Here is a 20898-nt window from a genome sequence, read left to right as displayed (position 1 = left end):
ATTGCGTACATCCACATATTGTTTATAGGAGAGGATGATAGCAGAATGAAAGTATTTTAGACATTTTAAAGTGGAATTTAGACAAAATCGAATCGATATAGCCGTTTCCGTCCGAAAATTTTAAACTGAGATTGATCATAAATCTATCTCTAGTGCTCTTTAATTATAAAATGTGATTTACACTCATACAGAGGAAAGCACTAGCTAAGTTAAACTGATTTTTGTATTACACTCCAATTAAAAGAGATATACGAAACAGAATTGAGTACAGATCCGCTCTTTCTCACTCTCTACTATATTAGGTTCGGGGAATTTCCTAGCGTTAATTAGAGAGCGCGGTACACGTGATAACAATGACTCTTCATATCGGTTCACAGAGATCAATGCAAAAGTAATGCCTAAGCTTAGCACCTTCCCATACTGGAATGAATGAATGTATGGCGTCACAGAACTCTCGCCACGCTACCCCTAAGGCGGCTTTGCTCTGGGCGTTGGATTTGTCCCTGAAATTGTGCAGCAACCCCGTCCCCGTTTTGGGGTTTCCGTTATACCCAGCTGTGAGAAATCGTATGGACTGATTTTATGCGAATTTATTAACAATTCAAATTGCCAGTGGAAGTTGAAACTCAAGGCGGATTAATGACGAAAGAATACGTTTGATGGGTGCTTCTCAAACTGTATGGGTGTTGAGCCTGATTGAGCGAAGACACCAACCAGTGTGGAGAGTTTTGTGTGGTTCTTGTCTTTACTGAGTGTGCTGATGATCGCCATTATATGTAAATCCGTACCACTTCTAACGTTTATACCGATTTTCTTATCGTTTGAGTTATCTAGAAGTCGGCATTATTGAAACGATGAATTTTGCGACACAATTGCAGAATGAGTGGAATTTGATTGTTTTTTGTTGTTTGCTTTTTTTATATTTATGTCTTGTTTTTGTTGCTCCCATCTGATCCACAAGGGGGCTTCTCCTCATTTTCGTTTTTAGCTTCATCTTCTTTTTTCTTATGCTCCGCCTCACATTTCATCTGCAATTCCTTTTGCTCTTTCTTTTGTTCTTCTTCCTTGCATTTTTCTTTGTTATTCTTTTCTTCCACTTCACATTTAGGTTTTAACTCCTCGTCTTTTTTCTTCTTTTGCTCCGCCTCACACTTCATCTGCAATTCCTCTTGCTCTTTCTTTTGTTCTTCTTCCCCGCATTTTTCCATTTTCTGCTTTTCTTCTGCTTCGCACTTAGCCGTCTGGCTATTCTCTTTCCCTTGATTCTTCTCCACCAGTTGTGCCTGGAGGGACTTATCGCACCACTCTCTGAGCTCTTCATCTGTCATCTCTAGCAATGCATTGACCTTCACAGCTTTTGTTTTTTCCGCTTTCTTTTCGCACCGTTGCTTCTCTTCCTGCTCCTTGCAGAGTTCCTCCTGCTTTTTCTTAGCCCTCTGTTCGGCTTCTTCCAGCTCCTTGGCCTGTTGTGCGATTATCTTTTCGCACTCCGATTCCAGTTTCTTCATGTTCTGCATACTGACGTCATCGCACTCCTCCTCCTCATCTGCTTCAATTGAGTCCTGTATTCCCCCTCTGAGTCGACGATCGTCTCGCATCTCCACGGCATGGTTCTGCAGCTCAGCAAAAGAGAATCGATGGTAGCCAAAATATTGGCCATTCTTGTATTCTAAACCTCTCCCTGCTCCTGGCCCCAACTGTTCATCAGGTCCACAAAACTGACGAAAGGCTGCTGGTCTCACATAGTCCGGCACTTGAATACCATAATGATCGATACTCGTCGGCTCGTAACCCTCATCTGGGGGATCCTTAGGTGGACGTTCGGTATTTGAGAGTTTGCTACTCATCTTCGCCTTGTCGCTAAACTGGCGACGGAGCTGAGGACGAGAGAAAAACTTGTACATGTTTACGTGCTTCTCTGATCTGATTTGGAAAATATATGAGGGTGCAACAATCTTTTGAATGGATTTACTAAGGCTACTTCATATTCAACAAATATTATTTTTACGTTTGATACATATCGTCAGAAAAAATCTCTATTAAATTGGGCACTACTGTACTATACTGTACAGTAAGTATACTGTATGGCTAGTGGTAAAACATAATAATAATAATAACAAAAGTTGAAACAAATCAAAAGCAATTGGTTTTCGAAAATCCATTTTTCAGTTTAATAGAGCTGTTGCGTGTATTCTTTCAGAATTGAATTATTTTCCTAGATTTCCGGTCGCTACTTTTGTTGGCTACCATTTTGAACTTTACAGAATTACTAATTTTTGGCTTTCTTCTTCGACTGTTCCTCAGCCAAACGCGTTGTGGCCTCGTGTAAATCGTATAGAGAGTAGGAGTGATATTTGTAGTCATAGCTTTTCTGCTTCTCGTCCTGATGCTGCTCCCCATTGACAGTTTTCTTTAGACGCACACCTTTCCCAGCCGTCACGGGCTGGAGGCATTTTGGATCTATATAGTCAGGCAGCTGCACTGTAGCGGTATCTTCCTCTACCTGCGGTACCTCAATTGAGTTGCATTCGGGTTCCCGTAGGGCTCGGAGTATGGGACCCTTAAAAATATATTTCTGATGAACGAGACGGCGCCCGAAGGTCAACAGCGTCTTGGGCAACATTATAATTTGCTTAAATATCTAGGAAATGGGGAATTTTTATCGAAGCGGAAAAAATAAATATGATTTTTCTATCTTTTACCAATTTGCCGGTTTAGTTGATCTGGGGTTTTTGTGACAATCTGTATATATGTTACCAGTTTTTCGGTCAAGTTTTATTCAAGGCAAACTGTTTTCCAAGAAACTGAATCGCATCTTGTTCCTCAATGTCAGCATCTCATTTATGTGACAGAACCGCCTGATCCTAGAGGCGGTGTCGGTTGAAAAAATTAAAAATGACGAGGAGCTGGTGGCTGGTGCTGTTGACGAGCAGAAGTTCAGCAATAGCGACATAACAAAGATGGTGGAAATTTCCAATTGCCCATGAACAAAATTCAATATTTAAGAGAATTCAAATCTGCTGAAAGTTATAGTAAATCGATTTGGATCCACTATGTTTTATCATTCTATACATATAATATATTATATTATATTATCTCACCTCCAGTTTGGGGGTCACTTCGGAACAACAAGTTATGGTTAAGTCCTACAAAATATTTATATTCAACTCTGCATATCACGTTAAGGCTTTTGCTGCTCCTGAATGAATTTGTTGCGCTTGGTTTTCTGGGCCGTCAGGTGACTCTGGACAAATGTCTGAAAGTTCTGCTCTTCCGTGTTGCCCTTGGCATCAGTCTCCATATCATCTTCGAACTCTTCAGAATCCATTTGCTGCGGCACAAGGCCAGGGGCCATCAAGAACATGTTGTTGCCAGAGTAAGGAGGAGGATCCTTGAGGTCCAGCCCCATGGGAACTGCAGTACCCGAATCTTCAACCGTGGAAGCTGGCTGTAGCATGGCTTGCTGCTCGGCAAGGCGCTCCAGTCGCATCTTCTCGTACACTGGCTTGTAGTCCTTCTCGTATTCCGTCACGCAGTCGAGGACATGCTTTATGAGCTGGGCAAAGCCGACGCCTGTCTTGGCCGAGACACCGCAGGTGACCAGGTTCTCGTAGAAGGTGTCTAGAGTGAGGGACATGGTGCGTGTGAGGTTGTTCACGAAACTCTGCTCCTGCTCGAGGGCATCCTGGTAAGCCTCAAAGTCCGTCATCCATTCCTGAACAAAGCTACAGTCCTTCAGGTCAATCTTATTCAAGGCCACAAGGAAGGGCAGCCGGGTCTTGTAGAGAATGGAGCAGGCGTAGAGCATGTTGGACATGAAGGTGGTGGGACAGGCGGAGCGTACCACATCCATAACATACACAATGATGGTGGGGAACATGGTAGCCAAGCCTTCGGTAATGATGTTACCCGAGGCCGACCAGGTGAAAACTTCAATCTGGCCAGGTGTGTCGATGATGCACCACTTGTGGCCACGCTGCCCGGCCCGACGCACCAGCTCTGCGAATTTGGCCATCTTGGTGGTAAACATGTTTAGGGCCGTCACTATACCGCCATTGGGTCCCAGTTGATATTGCTTCATCACCTCCTTGTAGTTTACTGTGTCGCGGATGTCGATGTGCGTCGCATACGGCACCTCGCGGCATGCGGGGTCCAGGTTGACGACATACGGGTTGAACTTTTCCTGGGCGTGCTGGATGAGGCTGCGCGTGAAAGTCGTCTTGCCGGAACCAGCCATGCCCAGCACAATAATGCAGACGGGCGAGTCCTGGATGCCTTCGCTCAGCGAAAGGGCCTCTAGTGAAATGTTCTCCATGCTGAGCTCACTGCTAGCTGGTTTGGCAGCCATATTCGTGGGTTTTTATTTCGTATTTCACCGAAATTGAGGAAACAAAACAAAACGTGCGCTCTATAGGGATCAGTGTGGCCGCGGGCTTATCGCTATAATATACCGCCCGACCCTCAGAAATATACCAAAATATACCGTGTCATTTTAAAAATATACCATGAATATACTGACGAATCCAAGTTCTATTATACATATTCCTCGATTTTGATATTCCTTGGAATATTACTAGCTCTATAGATCTCTTAGCCCTGCCCACATAATTTTCTCCAACTAATGAACCAATTTACTACTTGACTGGGTTGTTTTAAATACTTGCTTTTATTGGATTTTGCGTAAAAAAAGGCTTTTAACGAAAATGGTCAAACAAAAAAAAAACGAAAGTGGATAGTCGTTCCTATTATTCAATTTTGATATTCCATCGAATATTACTAGCTAGATAAAACATTTTGCCATGCCCACATAAATTTCTTTTGATTATTTATTGATGAATCAATTTCATTCCTTCCAATTGCTCAACTTTTTTTCAACTATTGTTTTTTGCAAAAAAAAAAGTAACATATACATATGTACACTTCTTAAGGTAAATGTTAAAACTAAAATAATAAATAAATATATAAATTAAACAAACATTTCTTAGGGTAAAATTCTAATTATTAATTAGTTTGGAATTATCATTTAACAACAGTATTTCGTTGAACATATTTGGATTGTTTTCAATATAGTTTCCTTTCTCGCAGAACAAGTTCCTGGCTTTTGAAAATACTTTCTCTGCAGCGAAACTGCTAGCTGGAATCGACATAATTTTGCAGGCCAATTTATACATTATGGGAAAATGCGTTTGATTCGTTTTCCACCAATCCAAGACGGAAAATGTTGTATTAAACTTAGTGCCAAAATTAATGTAAAATCGAATTTCTCTTTCTATTTTTTCTCCTGCATCAGAGTTATTAAATTGCACGGTAAAATCTGAAAAAATATTATCATCGTCATCTTTTACCGCGTATTCGTTGCAATTATCTATAATTTCCTTCATCAATTCTCTGCAATGGTCCATGGTTTGTGCTTTTTCATCCTCGTTGAATAATAACAACAGATTGGTTGGGGGAAATAAAAAAAGCGCGAGTCTATGGAACTTTGTAATATTTTCCGATATAACCGCCTTCAGTCCGCTTTTTAAAGATTGTCTGAGTTTTTGACCTATGCTACTACCTGTCGCCTGGCTGTAGCATGCCTTCTTGAGATTCCTAAGGTGAGGAATTACACAATGTAGTGTGGGCTCCTGTTCTTTTTGCAAGGATTTTGAAGCCTCTTCAAAATGTGACAGAACTTCGACAACCGAACTAAGGTCAGAGAAATTCAAGTTGTTTATACGGTCCAATTGATTTGTTTGTCTTAAAATAAGGTTAATCTGATGCCATTTAATTTCAATGGACTTGAGTGTATAGAATATGCTATTCCACCGAGTGGGATAATCACTTTGTAGGCTTGACTTTAGATTAACATTTCCCAGTAATATTTTCAGATATTTAACGAGTTCCGTCGCTTGCAGCTTCATATCTTCCAGTTCCTTGACATCTCTGAATGATTTCTCCACAACGTTATTCAATAAATGATTGATGCAATAAATGTGATCAAAGTGTTTGAATGCAGAATACACTTCCGAACTACGATCCGTCACAATGATGGCTCCAGCCAAATCGAGATTGAAGTCATGTAGGCAGTCCCCCACTTCCTTCTGAATTTGTTGGTCTGCGATTGTTACACATATGTAAATATATTCAAATTGCCTGACTTTATAACTCGTAAATACCTGTAAACGACTCTCCGTCCATCGAACGCATGGCCAACAGTCGGTTGAAGAGTTTGTGCTCGTGTATATAGTGTATACTCACACTAATGTAGGACCGCTTTAAGAACATGTCAGTCCATATATCAGACGTAATACTGAAGCCCTGTTCTTTGATCTGAGCCAGTTCTCCTTTAATTGTGGAAAGCACTTGCTCAAATGACTCCGAAGCGGCCCGGGCGACTGATGTCGGATGCGGCAGGCTCTCCATTATGTCAATGTTAGGTCCATATCGAGACGAGGCTTTAAGAAACACACGCAATAGATCATGCAGGCCTTCATCGGCAGATATATCAAATGAGTGGCAGCTCTTGATGCACCACTTTGTCACCGCAAGTGTTATTTCGCCCATGCTGATGGCATCTATCACAGGACTCTTTTCTGTATTGATGATTGAATCACCAGCAGATTTTTGTGCTTCATTGATGACTAAATCTACTGTAGGTTTTTGTGCTGTATGGCTGATTGAATCTACTTTAGATTTTTGTGTTTTTTTGCTGTTTTCATTTGCCGAAAACTTTTTGTAACACTTGTGGCGAACTAAATTCGAGGTATTGCCATAATACCTCATAAGACTGCCACACGTTCGACACACGACCATGCCATTTATTTCTACTCCTTCGCTGTCAATTATTTTTCCAAAAATCGCCCACACTTGGCTACGGCCATGTTGCTCCCGAACGGTGTATTCGCCCGCAGCTAACTTTGCCTTCACCAGGCTGATAGAGCCCTGCATATGGTTAATAAAAAAGAATAAAAAATCATTGAAAAGGTAGAAATGCTTATATTCACCTCGAGCGGGTTTGGGATGTCTTGTATTGGGTCCAGACCCAATTCCACAAACTCATCCGTATCCGTCTTTGGCAAGTTCATGTCCCTGGTAATTCTTCGCTTAGGTCGTGGCTCGTCAAAATCCTAAAAATATCAAAGCAAAGCAATGAACAAAATACAGGCGTTTTTGTCGCAAACTTTAATGCTCCACAATGCTCACAAACAACGTCTATTAAAGCAAACGAAAGGATGCAAAGAATGAATAACTCATGGATCTTCATTCATTCTTCATTGAGCTGTAAAAGCACACTGTACGTACCATGGTGATAGACATTCTGCTCTCTCCTGGTCGATATTATGTATCGCTTAGAACATATCATCCAAGTTTGTCTGTACCGCTCTTTTTTGTTCTGTTCGTTCAATATGAATCTTTTTATTACAACTGTCACTTTGAAAACTAAAAAAAAAAAAAAACAAACATCAACAAGACAATCAAGGAGTGTGACCAGATTGCAAAACTACCTACTAAGACCGATATACCGAATACCGGTGGCCTTTCACAGCTGATGACCGTTTCTCTGCTGCTGCGTAGCTAGCATTTAAAACTGTTTACATACATATATCCTTCTCACTCTCACTACATGCTTTTTTATAAACAAAAATCTAAGTGAACATAAAAAAACCCGCACAAGTCTCACGCAATATGGCCAAAAATGTCAAGAAACTCACATTGGCCAGCAAATTGGCCAGACAGGGTGCCGTAATTTCGCCAAAAACAATAACTAAGAGGGAAAATGGCAGTGTGGGGGTAAGTGCGGAGAGTTTGAATTGAAATCGAAGTTAAGACGTATTTTATCGTCCTCAGGATATTGAGGATCTGGTAGGAGGTGCCGCACCGTCCACTGGTCCCCTATATTTTTCTCCCATACAAACACGAAAGCAGCGCTTACTAAATGGCGAGGCCATCAGAAAAACGGCCACCAAGGAGGAGATTTTGACTCCTTCTCGAGTGCCCCAAAAGAAAAAGCGTTCATTTGCGGATAATAGCAAGATTGTCGCTTTGGCTTCGGGTTGGGCAGAAACGCCTTCCATTAAGACCGAAGCTCCAATAAAGAAGGACACTAAGCCAAGGATCAAGAAAGAAGTTGAACCAAGGAAACAGAAGAAAGTAGAAGAGCAGGTCAAGATGATTGAACCACAGCAAAAGAATGAAATTGATCCTCTGGTAAACCAAGAAGTTGTGTCGCCCCAGTCCATGTGGTATCGTCAGTTGGAGAACATTCGTTCCATGCGGAGTCTAAATGCTGCCCCTGTTGACACAATGGGCTGTCATCAATGTGCCGACACAACTGCTGATTTTAAGGTATCACATATTTACATCTTCTCCATCACACATCTGTATCATCCTCTCGCCTTGACAGACACAACGATTCCAGAAATTGGTGGCTTTGATGCTTTCCAGTCAGACGAAAGATCAAACAACCTACGAGGCAATGAATCGCCTGAAGGCGCGCACACTTACCCCCGACAGCTTGAAGGACATGCTAATTGGTGAACTGGAGACCCTGTTACATCCCGTGTCCTTCTATAAGGTAGGTTCTCTCCTATAGCGCATTGGAAGATCTCTATCATTTAAGAACAACCATTTCAGAACAAGGCCAAGTACCTTAAGCAAACCACACAGATACTGATCGACAAGTACGACTCGGATATTCCGAACAATGTCAAAGAGCTGATAGCCCTGCCCGGCGTTGGACCCAAAATGGCCCACATCTGCATGGCCGTTGCCTGGGACAAGCTGACTGGAATCGGCGTCGATGTCCATGTCCATCGTATATCCAACCGACTGGGCTGGCTACCACGTCCCACCAAGGAGCCGGAGCAGACCCGTGTTGCTCTAGAGAGCTGGTTACCCTCCACTCTCTGGGCGGAGGTCAATCATTTGTTTGTGGGATTCGGTCAAACTGTTTGCACGCCATTGAAGCCCAACTGTGGTCAGTGCTTGAACAAAGATATTTGTCCATCTGCAAAAGTGGGGGTCACTCCCACAAAGAAAAAGGATAGGTAGAAAGGACAATAAAAAATCGAAAGAGGGGCCACAACTACAATAAAGAATTTCAAAAATTTCATTTAATTGAAAACAAAATATTAAAGATCTAGTATCAAACAGTATTTCTCTAATACGCGCGTTTTTCCTCTTGTCGGCTTATATAAAAAATAACCATTTCTCTAGTCTCGACACTCGGTCACACTATTGCAGTGCATTTTGGCGCATTTTGTTGTTTGCGGAGCCCTCACTTGTGAAATTATTAGAAAACTATTAAAACCTGAGCAAAATGAATGATTCGTGTAAGTTAAATACTATCCATTAAGGAAATAAAACAACTTAAGGTTTATTTCGTATTTCAGTTGGTGATTTCAATGCCACACAGACGGCACCGGCGGGCGCCGCCAGCAATCAAAAAGGAGAGGTTAGTGAATTTTAGCACAATTAATTAGAATTCGTGTATTAATGTGCCTCAAATCTCTTAGGGAATTGTGCCTTTGTTTATAAAGCAGATTGTGGATGCGCCCGAAGGGAATATTGAGCTGTTTGGCATGCAATTTGGCATGGCGTGTCTGGTGGCAATTGTTCGGAATGTGGAGACCTCTTCCACCAAGATAACCTATACGCTGGAGGACCACAGTGGTCGCATCGATGCCCACTACTGGCTGGAGGAGGGCGACGCCCTCAAGGCACCGGAAGTGATGCTAAACAACTACGTCAAAGTCTATGGCACCACACGCTCGCAGGCGGGCCAGAAATCGCTGATGGTATTCAAGCTGCTGCCCGTCCTGGATCCCAATGAGGTGTGCACTCACCTACTTGAGGCTCTGAATGCCCGCTACAAGGCGGAGGATTACCAGAACAAGGGCGGTTCGTCTGCCATGGTCCCTGATTTCACTGCCTCTCAGAGCACGGCTATTGTGAATGGGCTGGATCCCAAGCAGCAGGCGGTGTTCCAGGCCATCAAGAGCAACATGTCCGAGGAGGGAATCAATCGAAAGGAGCTGAAGGCCAAGTTTTCGCACATCAGTGATTCCGAATTGACGTAAGCAAACATTTTCTACGCATTTCCTTGATGTTTTTTCTAAGTATTTTGGTCATTTTTAGCAACATTTTGGACTTTATGATTTCGGAGGGCCATATCTACTCGAGCATAGATGCGGATCATTTTATTTGCACCATGTAAAATGTTTTGGTTCCACTATATCCACTCACTTTATAATTAATCGAATAAATGTATTAAGTTTCCAGAAAAGCAAGCGTTCCCTATTGCTGCTATTTTTCAGCATATTAATTTTATCCACATTACCAATAATGCTTAGGCGTTTGGTTTGTACTGGATCGGAAGAAGAGATAATTGTGGAGATTTCTTAGCGCCCAACCGCACCTCTAGCACTCAGGGTTATAGTTATAGATAACGGTATCGCGTTCAGAGCAGATAATCATCTGCTTTAGCACCTGTGCCTGCTCCAACTCCGGTTCCTGGTCCTGAACCCCTTGATGTACATACTTCTCGTGATTTGCATTTGTGACTGTGTTGCGATGCAACATTGTCAGCTTGAATCCGAGTTGGAGCCATCTACTACTATCAACTATTCAGTACCCTTTGGTATTATCATCACAATTGTTTAGATTTTCCCACCTACGGACTAAATTCAAAATAGTCGATCTCGACCTTATCGCTGTTCTGGCTGACTGACTCAAAATGAGTGCGATCTTATCCGTGTGGCCCAGTCTTCTGCTGCAGACCGTTGGCAAGTCCTCAATTCATCGTAGTGCTGCCACAGGAAGACGCCGAAATGATGGAGAAAGGTTATCGCCATTTTCCTGCCTTAAACGAGCCACGCCCACCGAGATGGAAAACCTGAATCAAGACTACCAGCTGGATTCATCGCCGCGGAAGATGAATCTTGCACATGAGGTGTATCGAAATGAGGTTGGCAAGGCTCAGACGTTTCAGGCGGTGAAAAAGGCTGAGATCAGTATTGTCTGCAATGATTTCAATTCGAGCGAACCGCTTCCGCCACTGGGGAATCCAGATTTCCTCCATGCAGCTACTGAAATGGTCCTCGGAAAGTCTTCTCCAGCACAAGCAGTGGGTCGAGTAAGCTAATCGTTTCTTCACTGAAGAAAGAGGCCAGACTTGTCTGAATGGATTTTAGAGTGTTTATTGCATATTCTTTCGTCAGGTTGTTGGCATACAGACAAAAAACAGCATCGATGCCTTGGCCCTGGCCGCACAGTTTCTGCGCCAGAAGACGACACGGGATGTTTGTCTGCTCGCCCGTCCCTGCAACCCCATCTACTGGCAGATATTCAAGGAGGCGGGCTTCAATTGCCAAAGATATCAGTACTACTCCGATGCAAGAGGCGAGCTGAACATCTACGGATTGGTGGCCGATTTGATGACATCGCCGGATGGGGCAGTGGTCGTTTTAGATGCATGTTCGCAGCATCCCACCGGACAGGATCCCAGTGTGGATGAATGGAAGCTGCTTTTCCACATTGTAAAGTGCAAGAAAATGCTACCCCTGATCCACTTGGACTCTCCTGGGCTGGCCAGTGGCGATCCCAATGAGGATGCTTGGCCAGTGCGATTCTTTTCCGACTGCGCCATCGATGTGCTCTGTGCACAGTCTTTTGTTAAGAACTTTGGACTCTACAGTAAGAAGAGCTCAAGTGCCTAGCCTATTCATTAATCACTGTTTCCACCCCCAGACGAGACAGTTGGGCATTTGATGGTGGTGCTGTCAAACGTTGCCCAAGTGCATGCCTTTCGTGGACAATTTGAGTCGATGCTGTTGGACAAAAATGCCGAGTGCTCGTCCGTGCATGCTAGTCGAATTGTAGCCAAAATTCTGACCGATGAGAAGCTCCGCTCAGAGTGGTAAGAATATATAGAGAACCATCAAATGGAACCATTTTGTATAGATTTTCCGTTTCCAGGTGCCAAACCCTAAAGGACATGCACCAGAGGGTCTCTCGAATGCGCGGCGAGATAAGGAAGAAACTAGCAGAACTTAAGACCCCCGGCAATTGGCAGAACTTGGTGAAACAGAACGGATATCATCTATATTGGAATCCAAGCCGTTCTCAGATCCGCCAGCTGAAAGACAGACACATCTATGTCCCGAACTCGGGTCGCATGAACCTCACTTCAGTGAGCCCCACCAACCTGGATAGCTTAGCTGCAGCCCTCAACGATGTGATGCAAGCCACTAAGGGCGACGTTTCCTCTGATAACTACTTTGTAGCCGATAAATTTAACACTCAATACTTTCACTCTGTCTGAAGTTTGTACTTGTCACTTTCCAGAATACTCGTAATACAAAATTATTATTCAACTTAAAACAGTCAGAGAAAAACTTCCAACACTTCTTGATGAAATTTTAGTTTGCTGGGAACCAATGCATAAATCCAGATCAGAGCTGGCTATCTCCGCTTATTGCTTGCTAATGAATCTCCAGATGATGTAGCGATACTGGGATTGTGGGAATATATAACATGATTTAATAAAATAAAAAACTTTGATAAAATTGAGATAAATACAATAAAATACAAACAATAATATAATTTGGTTACTTAAGGAAGTCTTTGAGCTGTTGTTTTGATGAGAGAATACTTGCTGGACAGCAGCAGCATGACACTGCCTCTGCCTATGCCATGGGATGGGACTTTGGAAAGATTAAAACTTATCTAGGGTAAATGTTAGCTACTACAAATTATTATATTCTATCCCAAAAATAGGTACTAATAACGTATAATGAAGGGGGGGTTATTTATCACTTTATCACAGAGGCTTTGGCGCTGAAGCTGACGTTGACGTTGAGGCTGCCGAGTTTGGCGCTACAGTTAGTTGCAGCTTCAAGTCGCACAGCTTTTTGATGTGTATCTGATTGGTGAGCTCGGCCTGCCAGCGAATTTTACGTATATCACTCAGTCGCTCGTGCTTGTTGGCCAGCAAGTAGGCGGACTTCAGCTGGCCAATGTATATGTAGGAGGAAATGCGGAGCTCCACATTCGAGATGCGCTTGATTAGCCTGTCCAGGGTCTGCTTTGTCTCAGGCAAATTGCTATGCACGGCCGCATTGATGGCTATCGAGAGAATCTCGTCGGATTCCGAGGTGATGGCGCCACCATTGTTGCTCCCAATGCAGTCCAGCAGACGGTCCACCTCCGAGAGGCGTTGATTCCGGGCCAAATACTTGGCTGTGGCTCCAAACACCTTCATGGCTGACAGTTTGTAGTCCTGTAAGATGCTGCAATGGAATGGAATGGGTTTATTTGCATTATGAATGAACATAAACACCTACCCGTATGCCAGTCCGAAACCCTCGTCAATATTCTTGCCGCACAGGAGGACCAGGATGCACAGCTGAATTCTGTCTGCTGCTCCCTCAAATAAAGTAGGCAACGTAGCCCGACTGGACTCGAGACGGATCTGCAGTCAGAGAGTGGACTTTAGCAATCCTCAAGGCAGATTTAAGATTATGTTACCTGTTTCAGTATTTGCAGAGTCCTCAGGGGCTGCTCGTCGGGCGACTGTTCCCTCTCGCACTGCGACAGGAATTTGGCCACCTCCATCTGCCGTCGAATGGTGTTAATGTGACCGTTAAGTGCACGTGCATCCATCTGCATGGCAAAGCAGGCCCCATGGCTGCTGCCACTGCTCCCTTGGGCGCTCACGACGCTCACGCGTCGTCCCTGCTGCTGTCTCTGTAGGTGCTCCCACTCGGCGAGGTCCAATTCTCCCTGTAGATGCATGTGCGCAGCCAGCAAGTGTTGGGCATTGGCCTGCAACTTTTGGAAATTCTCGCACTGCAGTGGATAGAACTTCACGCAGGTCATGCTCGCCCGTATGGGATCCTTGAGCAGCAGCTGGAGCTGGTACAGTGAATTCAATTGCTGCTGCTGCTCCAGATGGCGACAGGTCTGGAGCAAAGGTCGCCGCCAGGCACCCAACTGTGGATCATCCAATTGCTGCAGCTCCTCCACCAAAGCAGGTAGACTGCCGGTGGCCAATTGCAGCTGAAAAATGTGCTGAATAAACAGATCCGTGTCGAGTTGCTGCTGCTGCCAGTAGCGGAGGGCGGCGCGCAGCTCTTCGCGATGCATGAGGAACGACAGGATGTCTCCTTGGCTGCCGTAGGTAAGGACATAGTGGAGGGATTCCTCAAAGCCACGTTCCTGGCGGCGACTCTCATCGCTGACCACCGCATGGCCATGGCCCCCGTAGTGACCCTTGGCAATGTTCTTCAGATTGGCCAAAGCATTCATCACATTCAAAGCGGGTTCTTGGAGCGGTCGCTGCTGAATGTAGGGCTCGCGGCGTCGTGTGAAGAGCGAGGCCAGCGAAGTGTTTGAATTGCGGATGAGCGAGGCTCGATGGAGGGTCTCCGGCTGGGGCTGATTGTGTGGCAACGTTTCAATCAACTGCAAGATCTCCTGCAGCAAAGCGGGCCCCCGCTGCGGTCGCTTTCTCGGCAGCAGCACGGGGTCTGTTTGAGTCGTTCCCGTGCCGAATATGCTCTTGTAGATGCAGCTATTGAGCTGCTCATTGGACAGACGCGTCATACAATGGCCAAACTTCTCACGAGCTGTGGAATAATACTGTAAATATATACCAGGCATCTACGAGGACGTGGAATCATGAGAGTTACCCGCATCGTAGCAGCCAGCACGCAGACAGGCCAGCCCGTGGGCTGCCATCACGCCCGTTGTGGCAAAACCGCATTTGAGGTGAACTTCGAGCGCCAAGGTCCAGTGCTCGGCCTCGACCAAGGCATCGGCTAGCTTGCGTAAATTGTGATTACCGAGTTCTCCAACGGGTAGGAGGGATTCACAGCCCTGCTGCACCACAGCCATTATGATTTCCGAGTGCTCGCGTATATTTTCAAACTCTCCGGGCGCGCCACGAACCTACAAAAAAGTTGATAAGGGTTTAGTTTTCACTCCATAAAATATCCTCGCTATTAAACCTTTGCTGCAAATGCCAGACAATTGATCATTTTGGCCACCAATTCGTAGTCCACCTCTGGATTCGGGTCAATCAGCTTCTCCAACTTCCGACAGTGGTAGAGCAACAGCTCTACGCATGTCCTCTGATCCTGATGGTGTCTTAGTATAGACAGACTCATGGCCACGCTGGGGGCATGCTCGTAGGAGAATTCCTCGCGCATTAGCTTGTCGTGGGTGATGTTGCCGCTAAGGCGCCACTTGCTTGACTCCACCAGCGAAGAGCAGCCCGACACAGTGCTTTGCTCCCACGATGCGCTTTGATCTCCCTCTCCATTAGCGTTGGTGCTGATGGCACTGGCACAGTCGTTGCAGATGCGCACCTCCAGCTCATCGTAGAGCTCTGGTATCCGCATGCGTTGTGCGGAGCAGGCAAAGCATACAACTCTCCCGCAACGACGGCAGTGATGGCGCCTCATCAGCATGGTAAAGGCTGCCCTTCGGCAGCACATACAATGGCTGGCTGCCTCATCTGGCGTCCACTGTTGTCGTGCGGGCGCTTGCTTGGGCATCACAAAAGCCCCGCACAGCGAGTCTAGAGAGTGCTGCAGATCCGTGCCCAGGGAGCTATGTTCGGAGGAGGAGGAGGGCACTGAACGGTAGTCGAGCGCTTTGCTGGCATAGATCCTCAGCAGCAGGTCCAGGCACTCCGGGCCTACAAAATGATCCTGCTGGTAGGAGTTAAAGTTGAGCAGAATAAACGCCTCCGATGTGGCCTGACCCAACTGGAAGCGCAGCTTTCCCGGCTGTGTGGCTGTCGAATGCACATCGTACGCATGTCCACGCTTCTCGAAGCAGTAGGGACACGGACCCGAAGGCTTCTCACGCTGTAGTCGGTCTCGTGCCGCTTCCAGGAGCTTCGAGAGCAGCTCAAAGCGGGCGTTCATCACCAGCTGTTCGACGATCAACAGCGGATGCCTTAGCAGGCGCCAGAACTGCTGACGCTCGACCCCTTCCATGTGCCCGAGCAGCACCAAGGAGAGCTGGTAATTGCGATAAGGACGCGGATCACGTGCATGGTGTTCGAGATAGTCAATCACCCATTGGAGCAGTGCCAGCGAACGGAATTTGTCCTTGTGCGTGTCCAGGAAATTGACCAATGACATGGGCGGAAACATCTCGACGATGCCCAGTAATGAGGCGTCCAGCTCCTCTCCATCCCGCAGCTCCAGCAGGGCATCCAAGAGTGTGAGCAGACAAACCCTCTGCTGCCCCTCCGATCCGGAATGAAACACCACGCGGCACCACTCCAGACACAGGCCATAGCGACGTCGCTGCAGCAGCTGCTCGAAGATCACATTCGGCGTCTGCCGGCCAAAATCATAGGCCTGTGGCCAGCTCTCGAATTGCAGCAGGGCCGACACGCGCGCATATATCGTTATGTCTGACAGCGTGTGCTCCAGCTGGCTGCGCAGCGCCGGTTGGATGGAATCCGCCGCCTTGCGATGCTGCAGCGTACGCTCGATCAGCTCTTTGGCCAGCTGGCTGCTGGGTATCTTGGTAAAGTGCTGCTTCAGCAGACGCGCCCTTTGGCCCAGGTCATTCATGTGCACCACCAGCTGTATGTTACGAGGATCCTCTTCGATCAGATCCCGTATGAGATGATCTATGCGGGACTTAAGCTCCTCCGAAGACTCTGAAACAGGACCGAAATGAAATGTAAAAGGGAAAGGGCTTTTTCAAGAAATATACTCCTCACCCGCCTGTCCACCAATCCCAAGCAGTAGAATCTGCAGCAGTAGCTCCTTGCTGGTCACCACCTCCGCCAGGGTATGGCTATCCAGTTTATAGGCACTCAAGGCAGCCAGCAACCGATTGCCCTCGTGCATCGTAGCCAGAATCTCCAGTTCTGGCAGCCGCATGAGCTGCGAGAGGCAGGCAAAGTCTAATCCTCCCTCGCTGGACTCGGGCAGCTGCTGGCCGAGCTGCACGGTCATCAGCAGTTGGGCCAGCAATTGGTTGTGCTGTGCCATGTAGTTGTGGATGGACTCCTGCTTCTGTGGAGACACCACACGTGGCAGTTTACGGCTGCGCAGACCCTCGCCCATTTGGGGGCAGATATTCAGAGCAATCACATGCACCAGATTCAGATGCAGAGCAGCCACATTGCCCTCAATCTCCAGGGGAGTGATGTCACACTCGTAGATGAGCTCTCCAATCACATCGTAGGGATCATTCCTTAGCAGCTGGCTGTTGTGGTACTCCAGATTGGGATCCCGCAGCTTCAGGAGACGTGCCAATTGCTGGATGTACCCGCAGAATCGAGCGTAATAATTGTGGCGCGAGCGAAGCTGCTGGAAATGCACTCCATTGGCACGCAGCTCCGAGGAATGGGCGTAGTCCGAGGATTTTTTGCCGTACAGGGTAAAGAAAGCAGTCTCCCGTTGGAGCTGCAGAGCCAGCACAGACGGTCGCAGGGGCTGGCATTGCAGGGAGAGCAGTTCGTTGAGTGCCGGCTGGCGGCCAGCACGCTCCAACAGGCGCATGCATTCGCACAAATTCTGCAAGAGATTCATGGCTCCAATTTCAGAGGATGCTGGTGTTGCTGCTGCCTCGTCTGCCGCGGGCTGCTTCTGCTGGCGGCGTATAACCAGCAGCAGATTGCAGGTAATCTCCCGATTGAAACCCAGATTCACGATCAGATCACAAATGATCAACGCATTGAGATTCCGCTCTTCAAACTGCTGCAGGAAGCCATACTGTCCATGGCCGCTGTGCCGATGGATGAGGCTCTTCAGCTCGGGGCTCTGCTGCAGTCGCTGGGCTTGGGCCTGCGCGAAGTTGTCCACCACACTGATGATCTTTGACAGCTCAAATCCCTTGGCTGCCACGCCCTGGATCTGCTCTACAGTGGTGCCGGCAGGGCTGCCGGCCCTGGCCTCCAGTGCCCGATAGTTTGAATAAATGGTGGCCAGCTTTTGTTTGATAAGCTGCTGCTGCTCCATGAACTGCAGTTCTCGATTTAGTTGGCTGTGCTCCAGGCTAAAGGTCTGCAAAACGGAACATAGATTATACATACCATTGACGAACAGACGAAGGAAGGTCAAAACGGAATTCAAATGGAATTTTTTCTGGATGCTATATCTTGGTAATTTTATAGTCGCTGATATAAAAAAAAAGATCTCCTACCTCTATGATCTGCTTGACATCTTTAAAGTTCTTCAAGGCCAGAGACATGATGGCCAGCTGTTCGGGCGTGCTCAGCATTTTTGGAATAATGGAGCGTTCATTAGGGGCGACGCCTCTCTTTGTGCTGCTGTCTCCGCTCAGGATCTGCGCACGAGCTTTATACTGTTCCATGTCCGCAGTCCCACTAAAACTAACTGCCCGGCGCTGTTTTCTAGCCTTGCGCCGCGTCAGACTGGAGGCATGATTGCTGCGCTCCCGGCTCTCATCATCGCTGGAAGCCTTCTCCCTGGCACTGCTATGCAGTTGGACCAACTGCAGCAGTTGCTCCGGCTCCAGGAGGCAGCTCAATGAAGGAGCAGACTGGGCCAAGGATTGTTCGATCTTTTGGAGGACACCAAACTTCCAAATGGCCTCGCTGATGGCATCCACAAGTCGCTGGAATCGCGGCTGATGGTCGGTGGCGCATTTGTAGTCCTGCGAGTGTAGCTTTTTGGTGACGAAGCTCTTGAGGAATGTGAAAAGGACTCGCAGGGAAGGTGCTCTACAGATGAAGCCATACTTTATCCTTTGGGTCGGCATGTGGGCCTGTCGTGGTGACGTGTGGGGTGCCTCGTCATCCACATACTGCTCATCGTCATCATCCTCCTCGTCGTTGTCGTTGTTGTTCTCGCAGCGACGCTGTGTGGTCTGCTCCAGCTGCTCCCAGCGCAGGAATACGAGCAGAAAGATGTCCTCGAGCAAGGAGCACAGGGTTCCCAGTTGATGGATCTGCCGCAGCTGGCTGGATAGCTGCAGCAGGTTCGACTTGATGGTGGACCCCTCATCCTGGTCCAATATCAGATTGTAGACGTGGCCGAGAGCCGTATAGTAGCTGAGAGTCTCCATCTCCTGCTGGTGGAGGCATTTCAGTTCAGGAGTCTGCTGCTGCCACTTGTAGGTGTCGCCGACCAGCTTGAACAGCTCCTGGCTATCACATCGGATGTTGTGGTCATGAATCAGGGAAAGGACGCCCGGGGCCCGTAATAGGGCATCTACTTTCAGCGATTTGCTGGCCTCTCGCTCGCGCAGGAACTGCAAGAGCACCGACAGACGTTGGAAATCCGCATAGAAGAACTGATGAACGGGCTGAAGTTCGTCCGGAACGGCAGCCACATCAAAGGCGGCCAGAGCCTTGTCAAGGTAGCCCAACTCGTCCACAGTCTGCGGTCCGAGTGCAAATTCATTGGCCAATTTCAGGATCAGCAGAGTATTTCTCAAGGTTTTGTCCGCCAAGCACTCAAAGTCCTTCAGCTGCCGGCACAGCGTCGGAACAAAGTTCTCCCGCTCGTCAAGTGCAAGCCACAGAACCAGCTGCCTTGTGGGTGGCCCCTCGCTGCACTGCTGACGAATGGCTTGCTGTTGCTCACGCAGCAGCTGGTCCAGGAGCTGTCCTTCGTCCTGGCGTGCCAAAAGGGCGAGTATCAAGTGCTCGCTGGTGGCTGATTCATGCACAAGACGCGTCATAAGCTTCTGCCGCAAAGTAGCCGCCTCTAAAATGCTCGGCGGAAAGTTTGCCAGCACACAAAGAGAACGTGATGTGATATCGTTTGCCAGTATTTCATTGAGCACCGCACTAATGATCTTTCCAATGTGCAACTTTGACCTTTCGTGGAGTATCTGCAGTATCTGAAGCGTGGGATATGGCGCATCGTGGAGTGATACTTGCAATCGGCTTTGATAGGACTGCACAGATCCGCTTGAAATGCCATTGAGGCATTGGATAAAGTCCTGAAAGGGATTTAAAATAACAAAAAAGAATCAGAATACTTTTGGAACTCACTTGAAAGACTTTTCGCTGTTCGGGTGGCAGTAAGGCCAAAAACTGGCATAGATCCTCATGCTGCTGATCCTGCTTTGCCGTCATCTTGGGGGTAGGGTAGGGTCACCTGTTGGTTGCTCCGCCGCTCAAGTCTGATGCTCTTCTGGGTGTGATTGCTCCCGTCTCACGAGCGGTTCATTGTACTGTGGGCGAGTTCTAAGTAGGCCTCCTTCTCTCACCGAATGAATGTGACTTCTGTGGGTCTGTGGCTCTGCTGATTGCGATTCTATCTAGACTATTGTTATTGCTCGACGGGTCTCTCGCTGCTGCGCTTTTTGCTTTTGTTTCTGGGCAGCAGCTGTTCTGCTCGCTGGCGACTTCCACTGGCACAAGTGCGAGTGATAACAGACGCCCGCATATTATCTCCGTACAGCCTAGAGTTGATCAAATTAATCCGGATTCGGACCTCTCAAAAAAACAAAGACTTTTGTGTAAAATTCAGCGCAGCGGACAGAGCTGCCAACTTATATGAATTTAGGCAAGTAAAATGCTAAAAATCAAAGTTCTGTTCATCAATTCCATCATTAATATTATGACAAGTCATTTTGGCGCATCGTGGGAGGAAAAGATGATATGAAATGTATTATCTATGGAGTGGAATCCGATTTTGATTTGAAAGAGAACAGCTGAGTGGACAGCACAAATTTCAGTGGTATTTTTCTGCAGGTGTTTCAGTGCTGACAACATTTTAGACGAAAAATAACTGTTTTTTTCAATAGCCGAATTTAAAAAAAATATTGCTTTAGATGTAGTCACCTCTTTTGAAGATCAATTTTTGTACATATGTATCAAATTTTTTTGACAAATTGGACATTACTATCCGTCCTCTAGCAACCATAGTATTAATTTGATGTATTTACTTCTTTATAAGTTCAATTTTATCA

General features: G+C 46.7%; 6 protein-coding genes across 7 annotated transcripts; 3 read left to right on the top strand and 3 right to left on the bottom strand.

Moving 5' to 3' along the window:
* Window positions 1–575: 575 nt before the first annotated feature.
* On the bottom strand, window positions 576–3184 carry LOC108162241 (vicilin-like seed storage protein At2g18540). Of its 2 annotated transcripts, XM_017296878.2 has the most exons (2): window positions 3102–3184; window positions 576–1877 (listed from the first exon to the last, which is right to left on the bottom strand). In XM_017296878.2, exon 2 carries the CDS (start codon window positions 1845–1847, stop codon window positions 924–926), a length of 924 nt encoding a protein of 307 aa, XP_017152367.1. In that variant the 5' UTR covers window positions 1848–1877; window positions 3102–3184; the 3' UTR covers window positions 576–923. The 2 variants fall into 2 exon arrangements, with proteins under 2 accessions (XP_017152367.1, XP_017152366.1); XM_017296877.2 differs by lacking the exon at window positions 3102–3184 and having other exon boundaries at window positions 576–2060.
* On the bottom strand, window positions 2148–4430 carry LOC108162240 (GPN-loop GTPase 1). The gene is made up of 2 exons (XM_017296876.2): window positions 2703–4430; window positions 2148–2641 (listed from the first exon to the last, which is right to left on the bottom strand). The coding sequence occupies exon 1, from the start codon at window positions 4346–4348 to the stop codon at window positions 3182–3184; it is 1167 nt and encodes a 388-aa protein (XP_017152365.1). The 5' UTR covers window positions 4349–4430; the 3' UTR covers window positions 2148–2641; window positions 2703–3181.
* Window positions 4431–7529: 3099 nt separating this feature from the next.
* LOC108162239 (endonuclease III-like protein 1) lies at window positions 7530–9137 on the top strand. Its single transcript, XM_017296875.2, has 4 exons — window positions 7530–7773; window positions 7831–8328; window positions 8387–8557; window positions 8617–9137. The coding sequence occupies exons 1-4, from the start codon at window positions 7669–7671 to the stop codon at window positions 9031–9033; spliced, it is 1191 nt and encodes a 396-aa protein (XP_017152364.1). The 5' UTR covers window positions 7530–7668; the 3' UTR covers window positions 9034–9137.
* Window positions 9138–9207: 70 nt separating this feature from the next.
* On the top strand, window positions 9208–10271 carry LOC108162243 (replication protein A 32 kDa subunit). Its single transcript, XM_017296879.2, has 4 exons — window positions 9208–9314; window positions 9375–9436; window positions 9498–10057; window positions 10120–10271. Exons 1-4 carry the CDS (start codon window positions 9302–9304, stop codon window positions 10196–10198), a joined length of 714 nt encoding a protein of 237 aa, XP_017152368.1. The 5' UTR covers window positions 9208–9301; the 3' UTR covers window positions 10199–10271.
* Window positions 10272–10373: 102 nt separating this feature from the next.
* On the top strand, window positions 10374–12363 carry LOC108162238 (aspartate aminotransferase, cytoplasmic-like). Its single transcript, XM_017296874.2, has 4 exons — window positions 10374–11116; window positions 11202–11676; window positions 11731–11899; window positions 11959–12363. The coding sequence occupies exons 1-4, from the start codon at window positions 10718–10720 to the stop codon at window positions 12302–12304; spliced, it is 1389 nt and encodes a 462-aa protein (XP_017152363.1). The 5' UTR covers window positions 10374–10717; the 3' UTR covers window positions 12305–12363.
* Window positions 12364–12499: 136 nt separating this feature from the next.
* LOC108162237 (zinc finger FYVE domain-containing protein 26 homolog) lies at window positions 12500–20649 on the bottom strand. The gene is made up of 8 exons (XM_017296873.2): window positions 19976–20649; window positions 18157–19923; window positions 16727–18017; window positions 14991–16663; window positions 14673–14931; window positions 13510–14609; window positions 13326–13453; window positions 12500–13271 (listed from the first exon to the last, which is right to left on the bottom strand). Exons 1-8 carry the CDS (start codon window positions 20057–20059, stop codon window positions 12803–12805), a joined length of 6771 nt encoding a protein of 2256 aa, XP_017152362.1. The 5' UTR covers window positions 20060–20649; the 3' UTR covers window positions 12500–12802.
* Between the last annotated feature and the right edge of the window lie 249 nt (window positions 20650–20898).

The sequence above is a fragment of the Drosophila miranda genome, chromosome 4, assembly GCF_003369915.1.
Source record: "Drosophila miranda strain MSH22 chromosome 4, D.miranda_PacBio2.1, whole genome shotgun sequence".
Lineage (NCBI taxonomy): Eukaryota > Metazoa > Arthropoda > Insecta > Diptera > Drosophilidae > Drosophila > Drosophila miranda.
Note: the sequence above shows the minus strand (reverse complement) of the source record. Positions and strands in the feature narration are given on the sequence as shown.